General features: G+C 47.0%; 1 protein-coding gene across 1 annotated transcript; it reads left to right on the top strand.

The window, feature by feature from the left end:
- Window positions 1–1,038: 1,038 nt before the first annotated feature.
- ATP6V1B2 (ATPase H+ transporting V1 subunit B2) lies at window positions 1,039–10,798 on the top strand. The gene is made up of 14 exons (XM_075736717.1): window positions 1,039–1,198; window positions 3,879–3,934; window positions 4,692–4,790; window positions 5,408–5,501; window positions 5,597–5,674; window positions 6,189–6,328; window positions 6,464–6,565; window positions 6,955–7,052; window positions 7,306–7,429; window positions 7,867–8,017; window positions 8,395–8,477; window positions 8,569–8,673; window positions 8,887–9,016; window positions 9,134–10,798. Exons 1-14 carry the CDS (start codon window positions 1,090–1,092, stop codon window positions 9,274–9,276), a joined length of 1,512 nt encoding a protein of 503 aa, XP_075592832.1. The 5' UTR covers window positions 1,039–1,089; the 3' UTR covers window positions 9,277–10,798.
- The last annotated feature ends 4,198 nt before the right edge of the window (window positions 10,799–14,996 follow it).

The following is a 14,996-nucleotide window of genomic DNA, read 5'->3' on the forward strand; positions in this document are numbered from 1 at the left end:
TACAAATAACCTGCTATCTTTTTTTTTATTAAATTAAAGGTTTAGGGGATAAGTCAGCTCTGGTTCTGTCCTTTAAACGGCTGTACCAGTCAGCCCTTGATTGAGTATGTGGCATCGGTGCAAGCGGGGTGTTCCCATCAACAGTCCTGTCTCGTTGCCAGTTCGTACTTTATTTCTGATCTCCTGCCTGCCCGAAGCAGCTACTGCTGCGCTCTGAGATCAAAGCGCTGGTTGAGATTGAAGCAGAACCGTGAAAAGCTGGCTGAGGTGTCAGGACAGCAAACCGCACCACCGGAGCACCGCCGAGCCGGGGCAGGGGGCAGAGAGGGTCCCAGATGCCCCTCGCACCCCTGGCCAGGGCTGGGGACACCTGGGGGGGGTGGGGGGGGGGGGGGCAGGACTCTGCTGTCCTTTTACAGCAGAATTACTCCTTTTTGTGTCCTCTCAGGCATTTAGCCCTTCTGGCCATCCATTAGTGAATTAGCTTTCCTTCCTTCCTTTCTTTCTCTCTTTCTTTCTCTCTTTCTTTCCTTCTTTCTTTCTCCCTTTCTCTCTTTCTCTTTCTCTCTTTCTCTCTTTCTCTCTTTCTCTCTTTCTCTTTCTTTCTCTTTCTTTTTCTCCTTTTTTCTTCTCTTTCTTTCTCCTTTTTTCTTTTTTCTTTCTCCTTTTTTCTCTTTCTTTCATTCTTTTTTCTTTCTGCCCCTTTTTCCTTTTCCCATTTTTCTTATTTTTTCTATTTTTCTTTTTCTTTTTATCTTTTTACCTTTCCTTTTCTTTTTCTTCTCTTTTCTTTTCCCTTCCCCCCTTCCCCCTTCTCCTTTCCCCCTTCCCCCTTCTCCTTTCCCCCTTCCCCCTTCTCCTTTTCCCCTTTTCTCCTTCTCCTTCTCTTTCCGTCTCTCCTTTCCTCCTTTCCCCCCTTGTCCCCCCGCCCCGTCCCTGCCCAGCGCCCTGCCCGCCCCCCCCAGCACCCCGGCCAGCTCCCGCCGCTCCCCCGCCCGGTGCCGGGGCGCTCCCGGTGGGCGGGGCCCTGCGCGGCGGCGCTATATCAGCGCATGCGCGGCGGGCCGCGGGGCCGCGGCGGTGGAGAAGATGGCGGCGGTGCGGGCGGTGCGCGGGCTGGTGAACGGCGCCGGGCCCGGCGGGCCGCGGGAGCAGGTGGCGGCTCTCACCCGCGACTACCTCTCACAGCCGCGCCTCAGTGAGTGCGGGGCTCGGGGCGGGTGGCGGGAGGGCTTCCCTGAGGCGCTGCGGAGGGTGGGCCCGGCCCGGGGGCGGACGCCAAGTTGGGCCTCACGCAGGCCGGGCCGCCCCGCAGCTCCGGTGGCGGCGGGCGGGAGAGGCCGGCAGCTCTGGGCCGCTCCTTGCGGCAGAGCCGGCCTGCCCCGAGCCCCGGCGCTCCTTCGGCTGGTTTCTGGGGGGGGGGGCTGCAGGCCGGTGTGCCCCGGGTGCTGCAGTGGGGCTTGTCCCGGCTCTGTCCCGTCTGAACGCTGAGTTAGTCACAACGCTGGAACCACGAGCCTGCTGCCCACTGGGTAGTGTAGGCCACTTTGGTGTCCTTCGTGAAAAACCTTGCGTTTGTAGCAGAAAATGACTGTAAATTGTGGGGGGTGGTGTGGATTCTGTTCCTTTAAAATGAAGTTGAGAAATCTGATGGAAAAGGGGAAATGCAATCGTCTTGAAAAAACCCTTTATTGCAATGTAGTAGGGCGAAAGTCAAAGTTGTTTGAAGGTGCATTTATTCTGGCCATCTTTTTGATCTGGGTAGTAATTACATGAGTGAGTTCACCTGTCCACCTAAATAGTGTGAGTAGCTACAAGGTGGTAGCCAGGGAGCTTCTCTGCAATGGTTTCTTTGAAAAATGTCACTCTGGTTTGAAAGCCAAATTGATCATTACCAGTCCTGCTCCCCCGTGTCATCTGCTCTGCTTTACTCTGGAGTGGAGCCTTCTGCTAAGGTTGGAGCCAAGGTGACTTCTTATTCAATTCCTGGTTTGCCATGTAGATTTTGGCTTTTGCCCAAACTGACAGTGCCTGCAAGCTGGGTATGAAAGACATTTTGGTTGCTTTTAGTTTGTCACAGAACTGGTTGATCTTATTGGAAACAGGAATTTTGAGTCAGTAGCGGGCTGCTCTCAAGGGGAATTGATGCTGAGTGATGTCAAGGAAATATTTTCATGTGGACAAAGCGAGGAGTTAAGACCTTTCCTGTTGACTGAGGAGGAAGTGCTCATGAGACAGTCATGAGATTAAATGCTTTGCTCAAGAGAATGTTTTTCCATTTCTTACGGACAGTGGGTGCAAGCACTTGCAGTCTAAGCAGAGCCCTCTTCATAGTGTAATGTCTGTCTGATGTCTGTCTGTCTTGCTCAGGGGAAAGGAGCAACCCAGCTTGTGCTGTTGATTAAGACTAATTTAGGGACACATTGTGTCTCAGGGTGTTTAGCAGAATTTTCACAAGAGTAAAAACTGAGAAATAGGAGTTCCAGCCTTAGACCTTCTTGCACATCCAGTGACCCTCAAACCTTATCTAATCCAGTTTTGATTATTGCCATTTAAGAGATTGCATTGCAACAGTTCAAACAGTTTGCTTATGTGTTAACACCGCATTGTTGACGGTCTAGACAACACATGGTAAGTGTGCCAGACTGCGCAGACTGTAGTGTCTAAGCCTGATGATTCCCTGTGGCCTGGTGCTGGTGGAATTTATGATCTTTCCTGGTACCATGAGTGCCTGTCTCCTCTGTAGCATGACCAAGAATGAGTGCTGGTGTGTCTGCTGTTCTGCAAATGGCTCCACTTGCTCATTTTTCCCTCCCAGGGACAAGTGATTAACAGTCACTCTTGGTCACTGCTCCTTGTGACCCTGATAAAGCTTTGACTCAATGTTACTTTTATTTGTGGCTCAAGTGATGCTGGGCTTTACTGGGAAACTAGTGTGTCCTTAGAGCAGTGCCGGAGGACAGTTTGCTATGCTGTCACAGCTGTTCTCCTGGGCTGATAGTGATGAATTCTGGGCACTTGGTACCTCAGAGTTGTATGTAGTGCTAATACTTGAGCTGCTGCTGTTTAAGACATGAGCCTTCTGGTGAGTTGGCTAGGTGTGGCCTTCTATCAGGTGTCAGTCCTTAAGTAAGCCAGGATAACCCAAGAGGAGGAGGAGTTTGGCTAAGGTGAAATTCAACCTTTTACACTATACCTTTTATCAGGAGACAGGAAAGGTAGTATAAGGTTTCCTTTCACCAGTGTGCCAAAAACCATAACTTACTGTAGAAGTTCTGTTGATCAGCTCTTGAGCATGAGATCTGCTTGTTTTGCTAAGTCCAGGCTTTCACGCAGGCTGTTTCAGTGTCATGGAGCAGGACACTTTCTGTGGTTTTTTTTTAAAAAAAAAAAGCCTTGAAGTTGAGTATTGATATTAAGGCTGTCTTACCATTTGTTGGGCATAAATTGCAGTGGCGCCCATGATTACTTCTTTATCACAAATTACGGTTGTTGTTATGCCTGCTTTTAAAGGTCTTGCAACTGTCTATTTTTCTTAGCTTAAAATGTCAACTCTACATTCTATTGGTGGTTTTGGTGGCTTTCAGATTACCCCTGGATATCGACTGGCAGTGAGTTTCTGTGACAGACAAGAAAATGGCAATATCATATATTGCAATCTTACCTCAGGTGCTTTGCAAGTAGCAGCAAAAGATGCTGGTCACATAATTCAGTACCCAATTCTTCTTGTGGAGTTTATAATAAACATAAGTGATACAGAGCTGTGCCCAAAATATGCAAACCTGAGACTGGCGATAGGAATGAAACGTGGAAAACTTTATGTAGGATATTTCTGTTGTTCTGAGGAAGGACCTGACTTGCGGCTTGCTTTCTTTCAGCTTATAAAACTGTATCGGGTGTGAATGGTCCCCTGGTTATCTTGGATCAAGTTAAGGTAAAGATTCAGATTATTAATGAATGAAGCTTTTTGAGGGAGAGTTTGAGAAAAGCTGTGACAGGTTAAATCCAGACTGCTGTGACATTCATGGGTCCACTGAGCAATTTTAATACAGGATACATTTCTGACTGCTGTGATAAGTGAGAATGCACAAATTGCTGTAAAGCTAAGGAGAGTTCTCGATCTCCTGGAAGAAAGGGAGAGTAGTTGAGACTGCTGGGGGAAAGCAAAGAAAACAGTGTTTCAGTTTTACCAAAATTCCCCCCCAAATGTTATGTAAACTGGAAGGCAGAAAGATCCCTATTCACTTTGTTCTTGACCTTTTGTTACCAAAGTGTAACTGCTCTGTAAAAGGGAAGTGTAAACAGTTTTGGTTTGTTTTCAATCACTGGCAAGTTACTGTTGGAGGCAAGCAACTGATGCTATGTACAGGCAAAAGCCAGCTTTTTATTCTTGTCGAACACTGCGCTGTGGCTGGCTGTTAGTATGTGAAGATTACTGGGGGTTTTAGAACAGGTTCTGCCAGGTCTTTCTGCAGCCTGCAACTCTGAGCAAATGTTGTGGAGTCCCTGTAAAAATGGCTTTAGCTTGATAAATGTTAATTGTCTGAGAATGTGTTTTGTTCTGATGATAAAATTAGTTTTAAAAATAGAGTAGGTGCTAAGCTTAAGCTTGCTTGAAGCTGATAACTTTTATTTCATGACTGTTCTTCTGCATTTTAATGTTTTCTACCATTTTTCTTGCTCATCTTCAGTTTCCTAGGTATGCAGAGATTGTCCACTTGACTCTTCCTGATGGCACAAGAAGAAGTGGGCAGGTTCTGGAAGTCAGTGGCTCCAAAGCTGTAGTTCAGGTACGATTAGGGACAGGAGTGTCTCTTGTTGCAACAGAAAAGTATTTTATTAATCAGCAGGAGCCATGCCAGATCTATCTTGTGATATGTTCTTTTGGTACTGTAAATTAAAAAAAAATCACCTGCTTATTCCAAGTGCAAGTGGCATGAATAATTTTACAAAATTGAAAACTGGAGTACAGTGACCTTTTTAGTTCCACCTCCTGGTAGATTAAAGGAATTGTACTGTATTTGTACAGTATGAGATTCAAGATCAACTCCTATGCTATGTGGATGCAGGTATTTCATCTAAGCAGCTGTTTCTTGTTAATATTCATTCTTCTTATCTGAAGAACTTTACCCTGTTGGCAAAGGGAAATACCCAAGATCAAAGGAATAGCACTGGGTTTGGTTGCTGCTGATACACCTAATGAATTCTGTTTAAAGTAGGTTTTTATGTGATGTTTTGTACTAGCAAGCTGCTCTTGAAATCCTTTGTTGGTAGAGGACTGCCTTGCTTTTCTGCCCTGTGGCTGATGAAGTTCTCAAGCTGTGAAGCAGTGTTCTAGTGTGTTATTTTGTAAAACACAATACTTACTCCTTTCTTCTGTGGTTTTTTTCCTCTGCTACATTTACAGGTATTTGAAGGAACTTCAGGTATTGATGCTAAGAAAACATCTTGTGAGTTTACTGGGGATATTCTTCGAACCCCCGTCTCTGAGGATATGCTTGGTAAGTACTTGCATCTTGCTTTAAAGAATGAACAGACTTATCACACACTAACTTATTGTCACAGTAACTTACAATTTTATTGCTGTTTCTGGTAGGCAGAGTATTTAATGGATCTGGAAAACCTATAGACAGAGGCCCCATTGTTTTGGCTGAAGATTTCCTTGACATAATGGGTATGTTCTAAATCCATTTCTGGTATGGAATTAGACAAATCTGTTTCTGACTTCTGAATATTGCTGTAGTTTTGGTTTTGAGCATAGGACCTAGCTGTTAGGTGGAGTTTAATCTTATTTTTAAGTATGTGTGTGGCATCAAACTCAAATCAGATTTACACAAGTGCAGGACGATGGGGCAGCAGAAAATAACTGTTTTCAGTAATGCTTGGAAGCTCTTCTTTGAAGTATTTGTAGACTATCTTAACTGTACAGCCTCCAAAGATAAAAAGCTAATAACCTGACAGGCTTTTTGTGAAAGCACTCTTTCTATTTATGTGACCATAGAATGCCAAAGTTTTGGGATCTACAGAAGGCTCAGGTTTGACCAGGAGCAACTGAAGATTTATAGGTCTAACGGTGGGGTTTGCACCTTTTGACATGAGCCTTAGATCAGTGCTCAAGGTCAGTGATAGTTTGAGCAAGCTTCAGACATGTACATGGAATAACATGTGTTGTCTTAAAAATATAACAGGCCAGCCAATCAATCCCCAGTGTCGTATCTATCCTGAAGAAATGATTCAGACTGGCATTTCTGCTATAGATGGTATGAACAGTATTGCCAGGGGGCAGAAAATCCCCATATTCTCAGCTGCTGGCTTGCCCCACAATGATGTGAGTACTCAAAGCTACTCTCTAAACAGTTAGTGGCTTGCGTTTCACTGGGGTTAAAAAGTAAACTAAGTTAAAATCTGGTCTGTGCAATAGCATCAAATATACAGGTGGACTGAAACATTTTTTTCTCCCTAGATTGCAGCTCAGATATGTCGCCAAGCTGGCTTGGTGAAAAAATCCAAAGATGTGATGGACTACAGTGAGGAAAACTTTGCCATTGTGTTTGCTGCTATGGGTGTAAGTCAGTATTATTGGAGGAGAATGATGCTTGAGTAATAAGTAAGCCAATGCTGAGAGTAGCTGAACATTACTTGTTTGAAAGTATACTAAGTAAGTCTTAAGTATATAACTAAACAGTGCTAAATTGGCTGGCTGAATGGTTGAAAAACCCAAACGGCCAGAAGTACTGTAACAAAGTGTGTCTGATCAGGATAAAGTATGTTAAACTTAGAATTTCTAGCCTGGAATTCTGGAAATAACTCATTCTAGGAATGCAGGGGAGTCTTCACGATACAGTGAGCGTAGTTTATGGATTATTAATGTGGTGTTTAGGCCTTGATATCATGTGAAATGTAGTATGCTAAAATCTGGTCTGGAACTGATGCCTTCAATATTGTGATTTTTAGGTGAACATGGAAACTGCTCGGTTCTTCAAATCGGACTTTGAGGAAAATGGATCCATGGACAATGTGTGTCTGTTCCTGAATTTGGCCAATGATCCAACGTAAGTAGTTACACTGTGGTGGTTGGGGAAAAGGCTGAGAAGAACAGGTAAACTGGAAGCTGAAGCCTCATTGGTGTCCTGCCAGATGTCACCCCGGCTGACATTTTGCAGCAAAGTTGAATGTGAAATGCTGGTACTCCAGTTGGTGCATGTAGCAGACTTCCAGAGGGTTTTAAAGTATTTGTAACTTCAACCTGTTACTTTGCAGCCTTAAAGCACTTGTCATAAATAATGCCATACCATTCTATTTCAGCATTGAACGCATTATCACGCCTCGTCTGGCGCTCACAACAGCAGAGTTCTTGGCATATCAGTGTGAGAAGCATGTGTTGGTCATTCTGACGGATATGAGCTCCTATGCTGAAGCTCTGCGAGAGGTGAGCACTCATGAACTCTCATGCTGGGTGTGGGCAGAAAGGGTTCATGGTTTAAAGTGGGAATGTAAACTTCTGCTCAAGCTGTTACAGTTAGTATTCATTACAATGTTCTTGAATAGCCAGTGAGACTTTTAGTTATTCACTGATTGTCTAGGATTGTGTTCAGCAGTCAAAATTATTGCTTCTGTGATAACTAAACTTATGTGACTAGCAGCATCCAGCAGGTTGATACTATAGCTTCTGATTTGCCTTGGCGTCTTGTCTTCGCCTACATGGTTGTGGTGACATACCTCTCTTAACAGAGGTTTATGTGGCTGTATCTTGGTATTGCCTGTGGGAAGAGGTACTTCAGGTCGCTAGGGTAGCTTAATTAGGGGAGACAGCGGGTCTGAGTGAGTGATCTGACTTCTTGGAAACATTTTTCTGGATTGCCTCAGGTTTCAGCAGCCAGAGAGGAAGTGCCTGGCCGCCGTGGCTTCCCAGGTTACATGTACACTGACTTGGCTACTATATACGAGCGTGCTGGGCGTGTGGAAGGCAGAAATGGGTCCATTACTCAGATTCCTATTCTTACCATGCCCAATGATGGTGAGTTGTTGTCAAGTGTTTTTAATAACTGGCACTTTAAAGGACTCTTTTAGAGCAAGCTGCCTTATTTTGAACACACAGCATGATACAGTCCTGTGGCCTTTAGGTTTCCATTAGGGTATTGCAGTTCTTGGCTGCCTTCTCTGTCTGTATTGCTAATAGAAATGCTCTGCCTACTTCTGACTTCAGGACTGTTCTCCAGCCCTCTGTCAGGAGTGCTTACAGCTCTAATCCTTGCATGAGAGCACTTAGTGATATATGGAGGTACCAACTGATGGTTTTTTACTCTAGAACTCATTTAACTGCAGAAAGCAGTTGCATCAGTGCTAGAACAGATATAAAAGGTCTGGAAACTGTCAAACCACTTTTTCCCCCAGATATTACTCATCCTATCCCTGACTTGACTGGATACATCACCGAGGGACAAATCTACGTGGACAGGCAGCTGTATAACAGACAGGTGTGTACAACACTGGTTAGAACGTATTTAAGATTACTCTGTACTTCCTGAGGTATTAATGTTGAAATTCTTGGATGTCTCTTTCCTCCAGATTTACCCACCTATTAATGTCTTGCCTTCCTTGTCTCGACTGATGAAGTCGGCTATTGGAGAGGGCATGACCAGGAAGGATCATGCAGATGTATCCAACCAACTGGTAGGTAAAAACCCCTTCAGAGAAGCAGAGGCATATTTCAAATGCAGCTTTCACTAAACAGCCTCTACAGGGCATGCGAAACAGTTGCAATTCAGAATGCTCCTGAGGCTGCTTTAAAGCATTGCCGAGTGTTTAGTGAGACCCTTTGAGTTCAAAGAGAAATCATTACATGGATGATCGAGGTAAAACCACTTCTGTTTCTATCCCTTCTAGTATGCCTGCTATGCTATCGGAAAGGATGTACAGGCTATGAAAGCTGTAGTTGGTGAGGAAGCTCTTACCTCAGATGATCTTCTTTATCTGGAGTTTCTGCAGAAGTTTGAGAAGAACTTCATTGCTCAGGGTAAGCGTTTAAGAATGTCACAGTATGCAATAACACCTAGAAGGGCTTGTTCTCAGGTCTGCCTGGTGGTGAGACACTTTTCTGCCCCATATTTCAGTCTGTGGCTGCTTTCTGCAGGTCCTTATGAAAATCGCACTGTTTACGAGACCTTGGACATTGGATGGCAGCTTTTGCGAATCTTCCCCAAGGAGATGTTGAAGAGAATTCCTCAGACAACACTGGCTGAATTCTATCCTCGAGATTCGACTGCAAAACACTAGCCACAGCTTCATCTCTAACTCATTGCTCTGTGAAATGCTGTTTGTTTTCTTTTTTCATGTGTTGGTGTTTACTTGTCGCCCTTATGATTAAAACCAAGAATAGGTGACTTTTTGTGCCAGTGTTCCAATATACACTGATACCAGTTTTTAAAATATCCTTTCTTCCAAAGCCTGGATCTTCAGGAAAATATTTAGGCCAGCTCTTACAAATGTGCAATAGCTATCATGAAGCTTGGTTTTCTTGAACTGGACCTTTTGTAGACATTTCAAGGGAATGTCTGAGGTTTACCAGAAATTACAAATCTTTACTTTTGAACCAGGAGCACGTGGTTTTGAAAACATAAGAGAGCAAATGCGACTTCCTTTGTCCAAAGCATCTGCTCGATCTGATCATACGCAGTTGCCGTGCTGCTGGTAGAACAGATGGCACTCTGCTGTCCTGCTGTTGTGCCTGAAGACCGGGCTAATATGCGGTAAGCGTGGTGCACAACATACCTTTCTGAAAAATGCAAGTCACCGAGTTTTCAACTGTGGCTTAAGATTCTTGAAGGTATGCCTGAACAGAGGACACTAGTATGTGCTTTTCCACTAGCAAAGGGTCTTTTCTGAGCTCACAGGCCAGTGGGTTGCTACCTTCAGGTAGCATGATAAGGCTTAATTACTGAATTAAAGGTTTCAAATTGAAGTTTGCAGAGTAAGTTCCCTACTTACCCTTCTTTTTTCTTTGAATTCTGGAAATGCCAGAGATGGAAAACAGCAGCTAAAGTGTTCTGAAATCAGTAGTGTCCCAATGGGCAAAACAATAGGCAATTCAAGGTTTTGTGCTGCTACTGAAGGGGATTCTGAGATATGAAAAAACCACTCTTACACCTGACACAGTTGTACTGGTGGGAGATCAGCTTTAAAGTGTGTCATGTACTAAATGATGCAACAGGAGAAAGCAACTGAAAGTGTGAATGGATATTTTGAATTCTGTTATAAAGCATGCTCCAGGCAGCACTGGGTCCAGAGTCGTGTTTGAAACTGTTGTGGTTTGCACTCCAGGCACAGATTTGGCTAGCCAGGAGAGCTCAGCATTCCCAAACACTGCAAACTTGGCTAGTCAATTCAGTGTTAGGTTTTTTTTAAGATTGGTTCAGATGAGGCTCCAAGCCCAGTGCTGGCAGGCTTTCTTGCTTTTTTCCAGGCTTAATGTAGTCTAAGCTCTGGTCTCGCTAACCAAAGCATGTTGCACCTCTCTAAACGCCTTCGGTGCTTGTCTAGGAAGGTGCTAACATGACTCGAATGATAGTGTACTAATTCCAGCTTTCCCTGACGTCTCCTATGTGCAGTTCTTTCTATAGTTTGTTCGGTGTTCTCTGTAACTTGGATGCAATAGCAACTTTATTCCAGTGCATTCCACCCTAAAGCTGTGTCAAGTCTATTTTTCTTGAGGTAGGGATGGGAGGTTGGAAGTGTTGGCATGAGAATACTTTAATGTAGAGAATATCTAAATAAATTAAATATGGAAGGTGTTGAACAACATGAAGCTTTTTGTGATTCTGTGGTTGAAAACAACTTGAGGTCTTTCAGCTGTGGCCAGATGTCCTTTGTCACTGAGGATCCTGCAGCATGGCAGGTGAGAGGCTGGTATCGGTGTGAAAACAGGGGATCCCAGGATTCTTCCTGACATGCTCCAGAGAGCAGAGATAAACCTGAACATACCTTTGCCAAACAGCCTGTGCATCAAACCCAGTTACTTCATGAGGAGGAGAGCACCTTTCCGTTCTGCTGGCTGCTGTGCAGCTTGAAAGAGTTGTGCCCTGGTGTGCCGAGCTGTGCTGACACCATCTCTGAACAGTGTTTGTTCTGACTGATAAAAGCCTGAGGCTGTCTCTTGATTTTCCCCTATTCCATGTTGTACTATGCTAAAATTCAACTGTTGCTTGTACAGAAGTCCTTGAGGTAGACAAAGATACTAGCTCATTTTTTCTAGAAACTCATTTAAATGTGTCCAAGCTGGTTCTTGCAGTGTTTTTGTCATTGAGAGACACTAAATCACACATCCCCTATCCTCAGTATTAATAGCGGCTTTGTCCCACAGAGCTTGAAAGACTGTTCATTTAATGTGGAGGAAGGAGGATCGAATGTGTTAAAAACATGTCTGATGGCTTAAAAGTGTTTGTCCTAACTTTTTTGACATTTTTCTGCCCACCTACCCTCTCGGTTACAGTCCCACTGAGGTAGAGCCTGTAGTTAGGGCATGAGAATAACTTCACGAACAGATGGCAGCCGTCGGCCCTCAGCAATGCGGGTTTTGCAAACGTGCGTGAGAGAAGAAATTCCAAAGTCCAGTGAGTTCCTGAAATCCTTCAGCAGGTGACAGGCTTAGGGGACAAAGGTTTAACAAGCACTCCTGAGGGGGGGTGAGGGTTGTGGAGCCAGGCAGGGTCTTGGGAGACATGTGGGAATGTCTGTGTGTGGATAACGTGGTTCCCAAACTGTGCATATGTGATGGTGCAAAGCAAAAGGACTTCTGCAATTATAAGAATATTCATGGCAATTCAGCTCTGCTAATTTGCGGCTGATGGGAGCAAACGGGAAAGAATGAGATGTATTCTGGTGAGCAGCTCTGATGCAGGCAAGCCATCAACGACAGCGTGGCTCATCCGGGCCAGACAAAGGTTTGGGTTGAATATAAATAGGGAGGGTGGCTTTGTGCCGAGGATGAAATAGCAGTTGTCTGCAGCACATGGGCGCTGCGTGCTCAGCCTGCGTGGTGGGGAGAGGCCGGCTGGGCTCCGGCGAGCGCGGTGCCGGATGGAGCGTGGCAGCCACGCAGCGGCACTGCACACCCGGCCAGGAGCGAATGGAGAAGGGATGGAGCGAGCTGCCGCATGTCGGCTCCTCGATCAGCCGTGTTGCTGCAGTCCAGGAGGACAGGGCTGTTCCAAATCCTGTATCACTAGAAATAACATTTTTTTGAGTTAAATATTTAGACAGCAGTGCAAGAACTACTTTAAGAATTACTAGACCCATTGGGAGCAGCAGTGCACGCACGGATACTTCTTAGCTTGTTTGGATGCCACTGACCAACTGCACTGGGGTTTTGTACGGTGCTTGTGGGGAACAGGCGCGGGGCTGGTTCTGGTCTGCTTGGCTTTGTAAGGTCAAGGGAGACGGTTGTGCTTATAAAAAATTCCAGCCTGCTGAGGCTCTTCAGCTTTTATCTACGGGATTTCATTTAGGCTTCCTTGCTGTTTAAACCTCTAGGGCTGCTGATATAATGAGGCATGTCTGGCAGAGGTTTGGTGGCAGCATCCAGCTCTGACCTGTCCCCTCCGCTCCCTGGACTCGCACACACGAGCAGCCGCGGCTGTGCTGCCCGTGCCACGCTGCTCCTCGCTGGCAGTGACTCCCGCCGGGATCGCCCGACACACCTGAGCGTGTTCTCGTCCGGCTCCGGAGACTCGAAGCAGGGCAGAAATCTCTGTCTTCCTCCTGGCTCGTGCTTCCCGGCTGCTGGAGGAAACGCATCTGCCAACGCGGGCAGAGATCACTGTGCGTGCAGGCAGGTCCCTGCGTTACAACAGAGCCTGTCCCATGGGCTAGAAGCTCCCAGGTAGCTAACGGCCTGAGCCTGGCACGGGCCCTGTACGCTAGGAATGATAAAAATAGCTTCAGCTCCCATCAGCCGGAGGCCCTGGGAGCAGGCTGGGACTTGCAGCACAGTTATTTTAGCACTGAGCTGAGAACATAGCCCTTCTCCTGGAAAATGGGGTGGGAAAGCAAAGGGGCACTCAGGACCGGGAGGAAGGAGTGCCCCTCTGCGTGGCATCCGGCCGGGCTGCACTGTGAGCCATCATCGGTCAGCTCCTGGCGTGGCGCTTAGTCGGATGCTAAACAAACAACCCAATATTTCATGGCGTGGAGACAGCAGGTACCATGCTAAATGGGACGTACTGATCTCCCAGCTGCTGCCTTAGTGCATTTACACGCTGTTTTCTTTTCCTTTTTTTTTTAGGTAATGACTAATGAGGACTGCCTGGGGGTCTTATCCCCCTTCGCCAACTGATGTCAGGCAGTCAGGCCCCTCCGAGAAGCACACGCCAGCTGTCGGCTCATTTAGGAGGGGAGCAGAGCAAACATTGGACATGTTTCCCCCACCCTGCCCCTTGGGTTTTCGGTTGGGACTGGCAGATGTAAGGCAGGGGAGCAGGCTGGTGGGGAGAGCTGCTGCAGGTTATTTGCACATCAAAAGCAGCTTTGCCTCCGACCCTCCATCGCCCTGCCAGCACGAGGTGGCTCGGTTTAATTGCTCTTTCAAAGGCAACCCCGGTCTTGTCTCTGCTGAGATTTTAGGTCTGACTCTGCCCCCCCATAGCCAGAAACTGGTGTAGTGGCACCGGGGTGTTAAAAGAAGATGCAAATCAGCTTTTCTCCGTCTTGAGGCTTATTTGCATCTGCTGATTAGTTCAGCAACTAATTCAAACTCCTTCTGTTTGAGGACGGTTGGCACGCGGGCAGCTGGAGCAGAGCTAACCCAAAGCACAGACGAGGCAGGGAACTCTAATGACGGGGGGGGATGCACGAGCTGGTGCCGCTTCCCCTGTTTTGCCCCCCCATCACCTCAGCTAACTGTGCCCTTGTGCTCGGACACTTCCTCAGCCCAGGAGCTCTGGCACACGCTGATGCCATCCCATTCACGTTCAACCTGCCACAGAAGAAGCGTTGAATATTACGAGGGAATGGCTTTACGCCGGTGTTATCGGGGCTTTCTGCTCCTTCCTTCCAGGGCAGCAGGGACCGGGCTGCCCTGGCTGAAGCTGTCTTCCCCCGTTCAGCTTTCCTTGTAATCTCATGGCATCCTAACGCTGGGGCTGTGCCCCTGTTCGAGCCCTGCTCCTCACATGCAACAGCCCCACGAGGGCCGGGTGGTGCCCGCTGCCCAATTTCTGCTGCTGCCTGAGGCAGAGGATGCTCTGAGCCCTGCCTGTGGGCAGGACACAGCTGCTTCTCATCAGTAGCTTCATTAGGGTTTTGATGGAAAAAGGGTGGGATCCTCATCTAGTTTAATGGGAGAAGCAGCTCAGGCTCTCCAGGGTTGGGGTTTTGGTTTCCCACTACCCTGGGCATTGCCAAGAAGCTGTCCTTATGGCATACATCTCCTGAGGGATGCAGCATTTGCTCCTGGACCTGCCCTGTCCCTGCTGCTGTTCAGCCCGGTAAGTCTTTGCTTTGCTGTGCTGCAGCATCTGCAATTTGGTTGTGAGCTCCGTGGGACAGGGATGTCCCCTGGGATAACAGCCAGCCTGGGGGGCTGCTCCTCGCTGCTCCCTTCATCCAGATACGTGGACAAGCCTGGGAAGGGCTCGGCGAAGCCGGCAGCACCCTGCAGCCGGGCAGGTGATGGTCAGAGGTGATTTGTGACAGAATGTGCTGCTCAGGAGAAAGGGAGTCCTTATGTGTGGTTTTCTATCTCTTTCCTCTTCAGCAGTTTTCAAAGGCTCTAAAAATCAATTTCCCTCGTGCCTTGGGCAGCGTGAGCGCAGCCAAGGTTTCCCTGGAAAGCGTCGGCGGGAGCTGGGTGCTGGTGCTGGGTGCCCTTTTGGGGAGGCACAGAGCAGCTTGTGTATGGCTTGGGCCCCCCACCCTGCACAGCAGTGGGGCGAGCACCCCATGGAAACAGCCAGATGAGTCGGGGTGAACGGTGTTTTCTGCCCCCAACCTCCCCCTTTATC

Source organism: Balearica regulorum, chromosome 27 (genome assembly GCF_011004875.1).
Source record: "Balearica regulorum gibbericeps isolate bBalReg1 chromosome 27, bBalReg1.pri, whole genome shotgun sequence".
In the NCBI taxonomy this organism is placed as follows: domain Eukaryota; kingdom Metazoa; phylum Chordata; class Aves; order Gruiformes; family Gruidae; genus Balearica; species Balearica regulorum.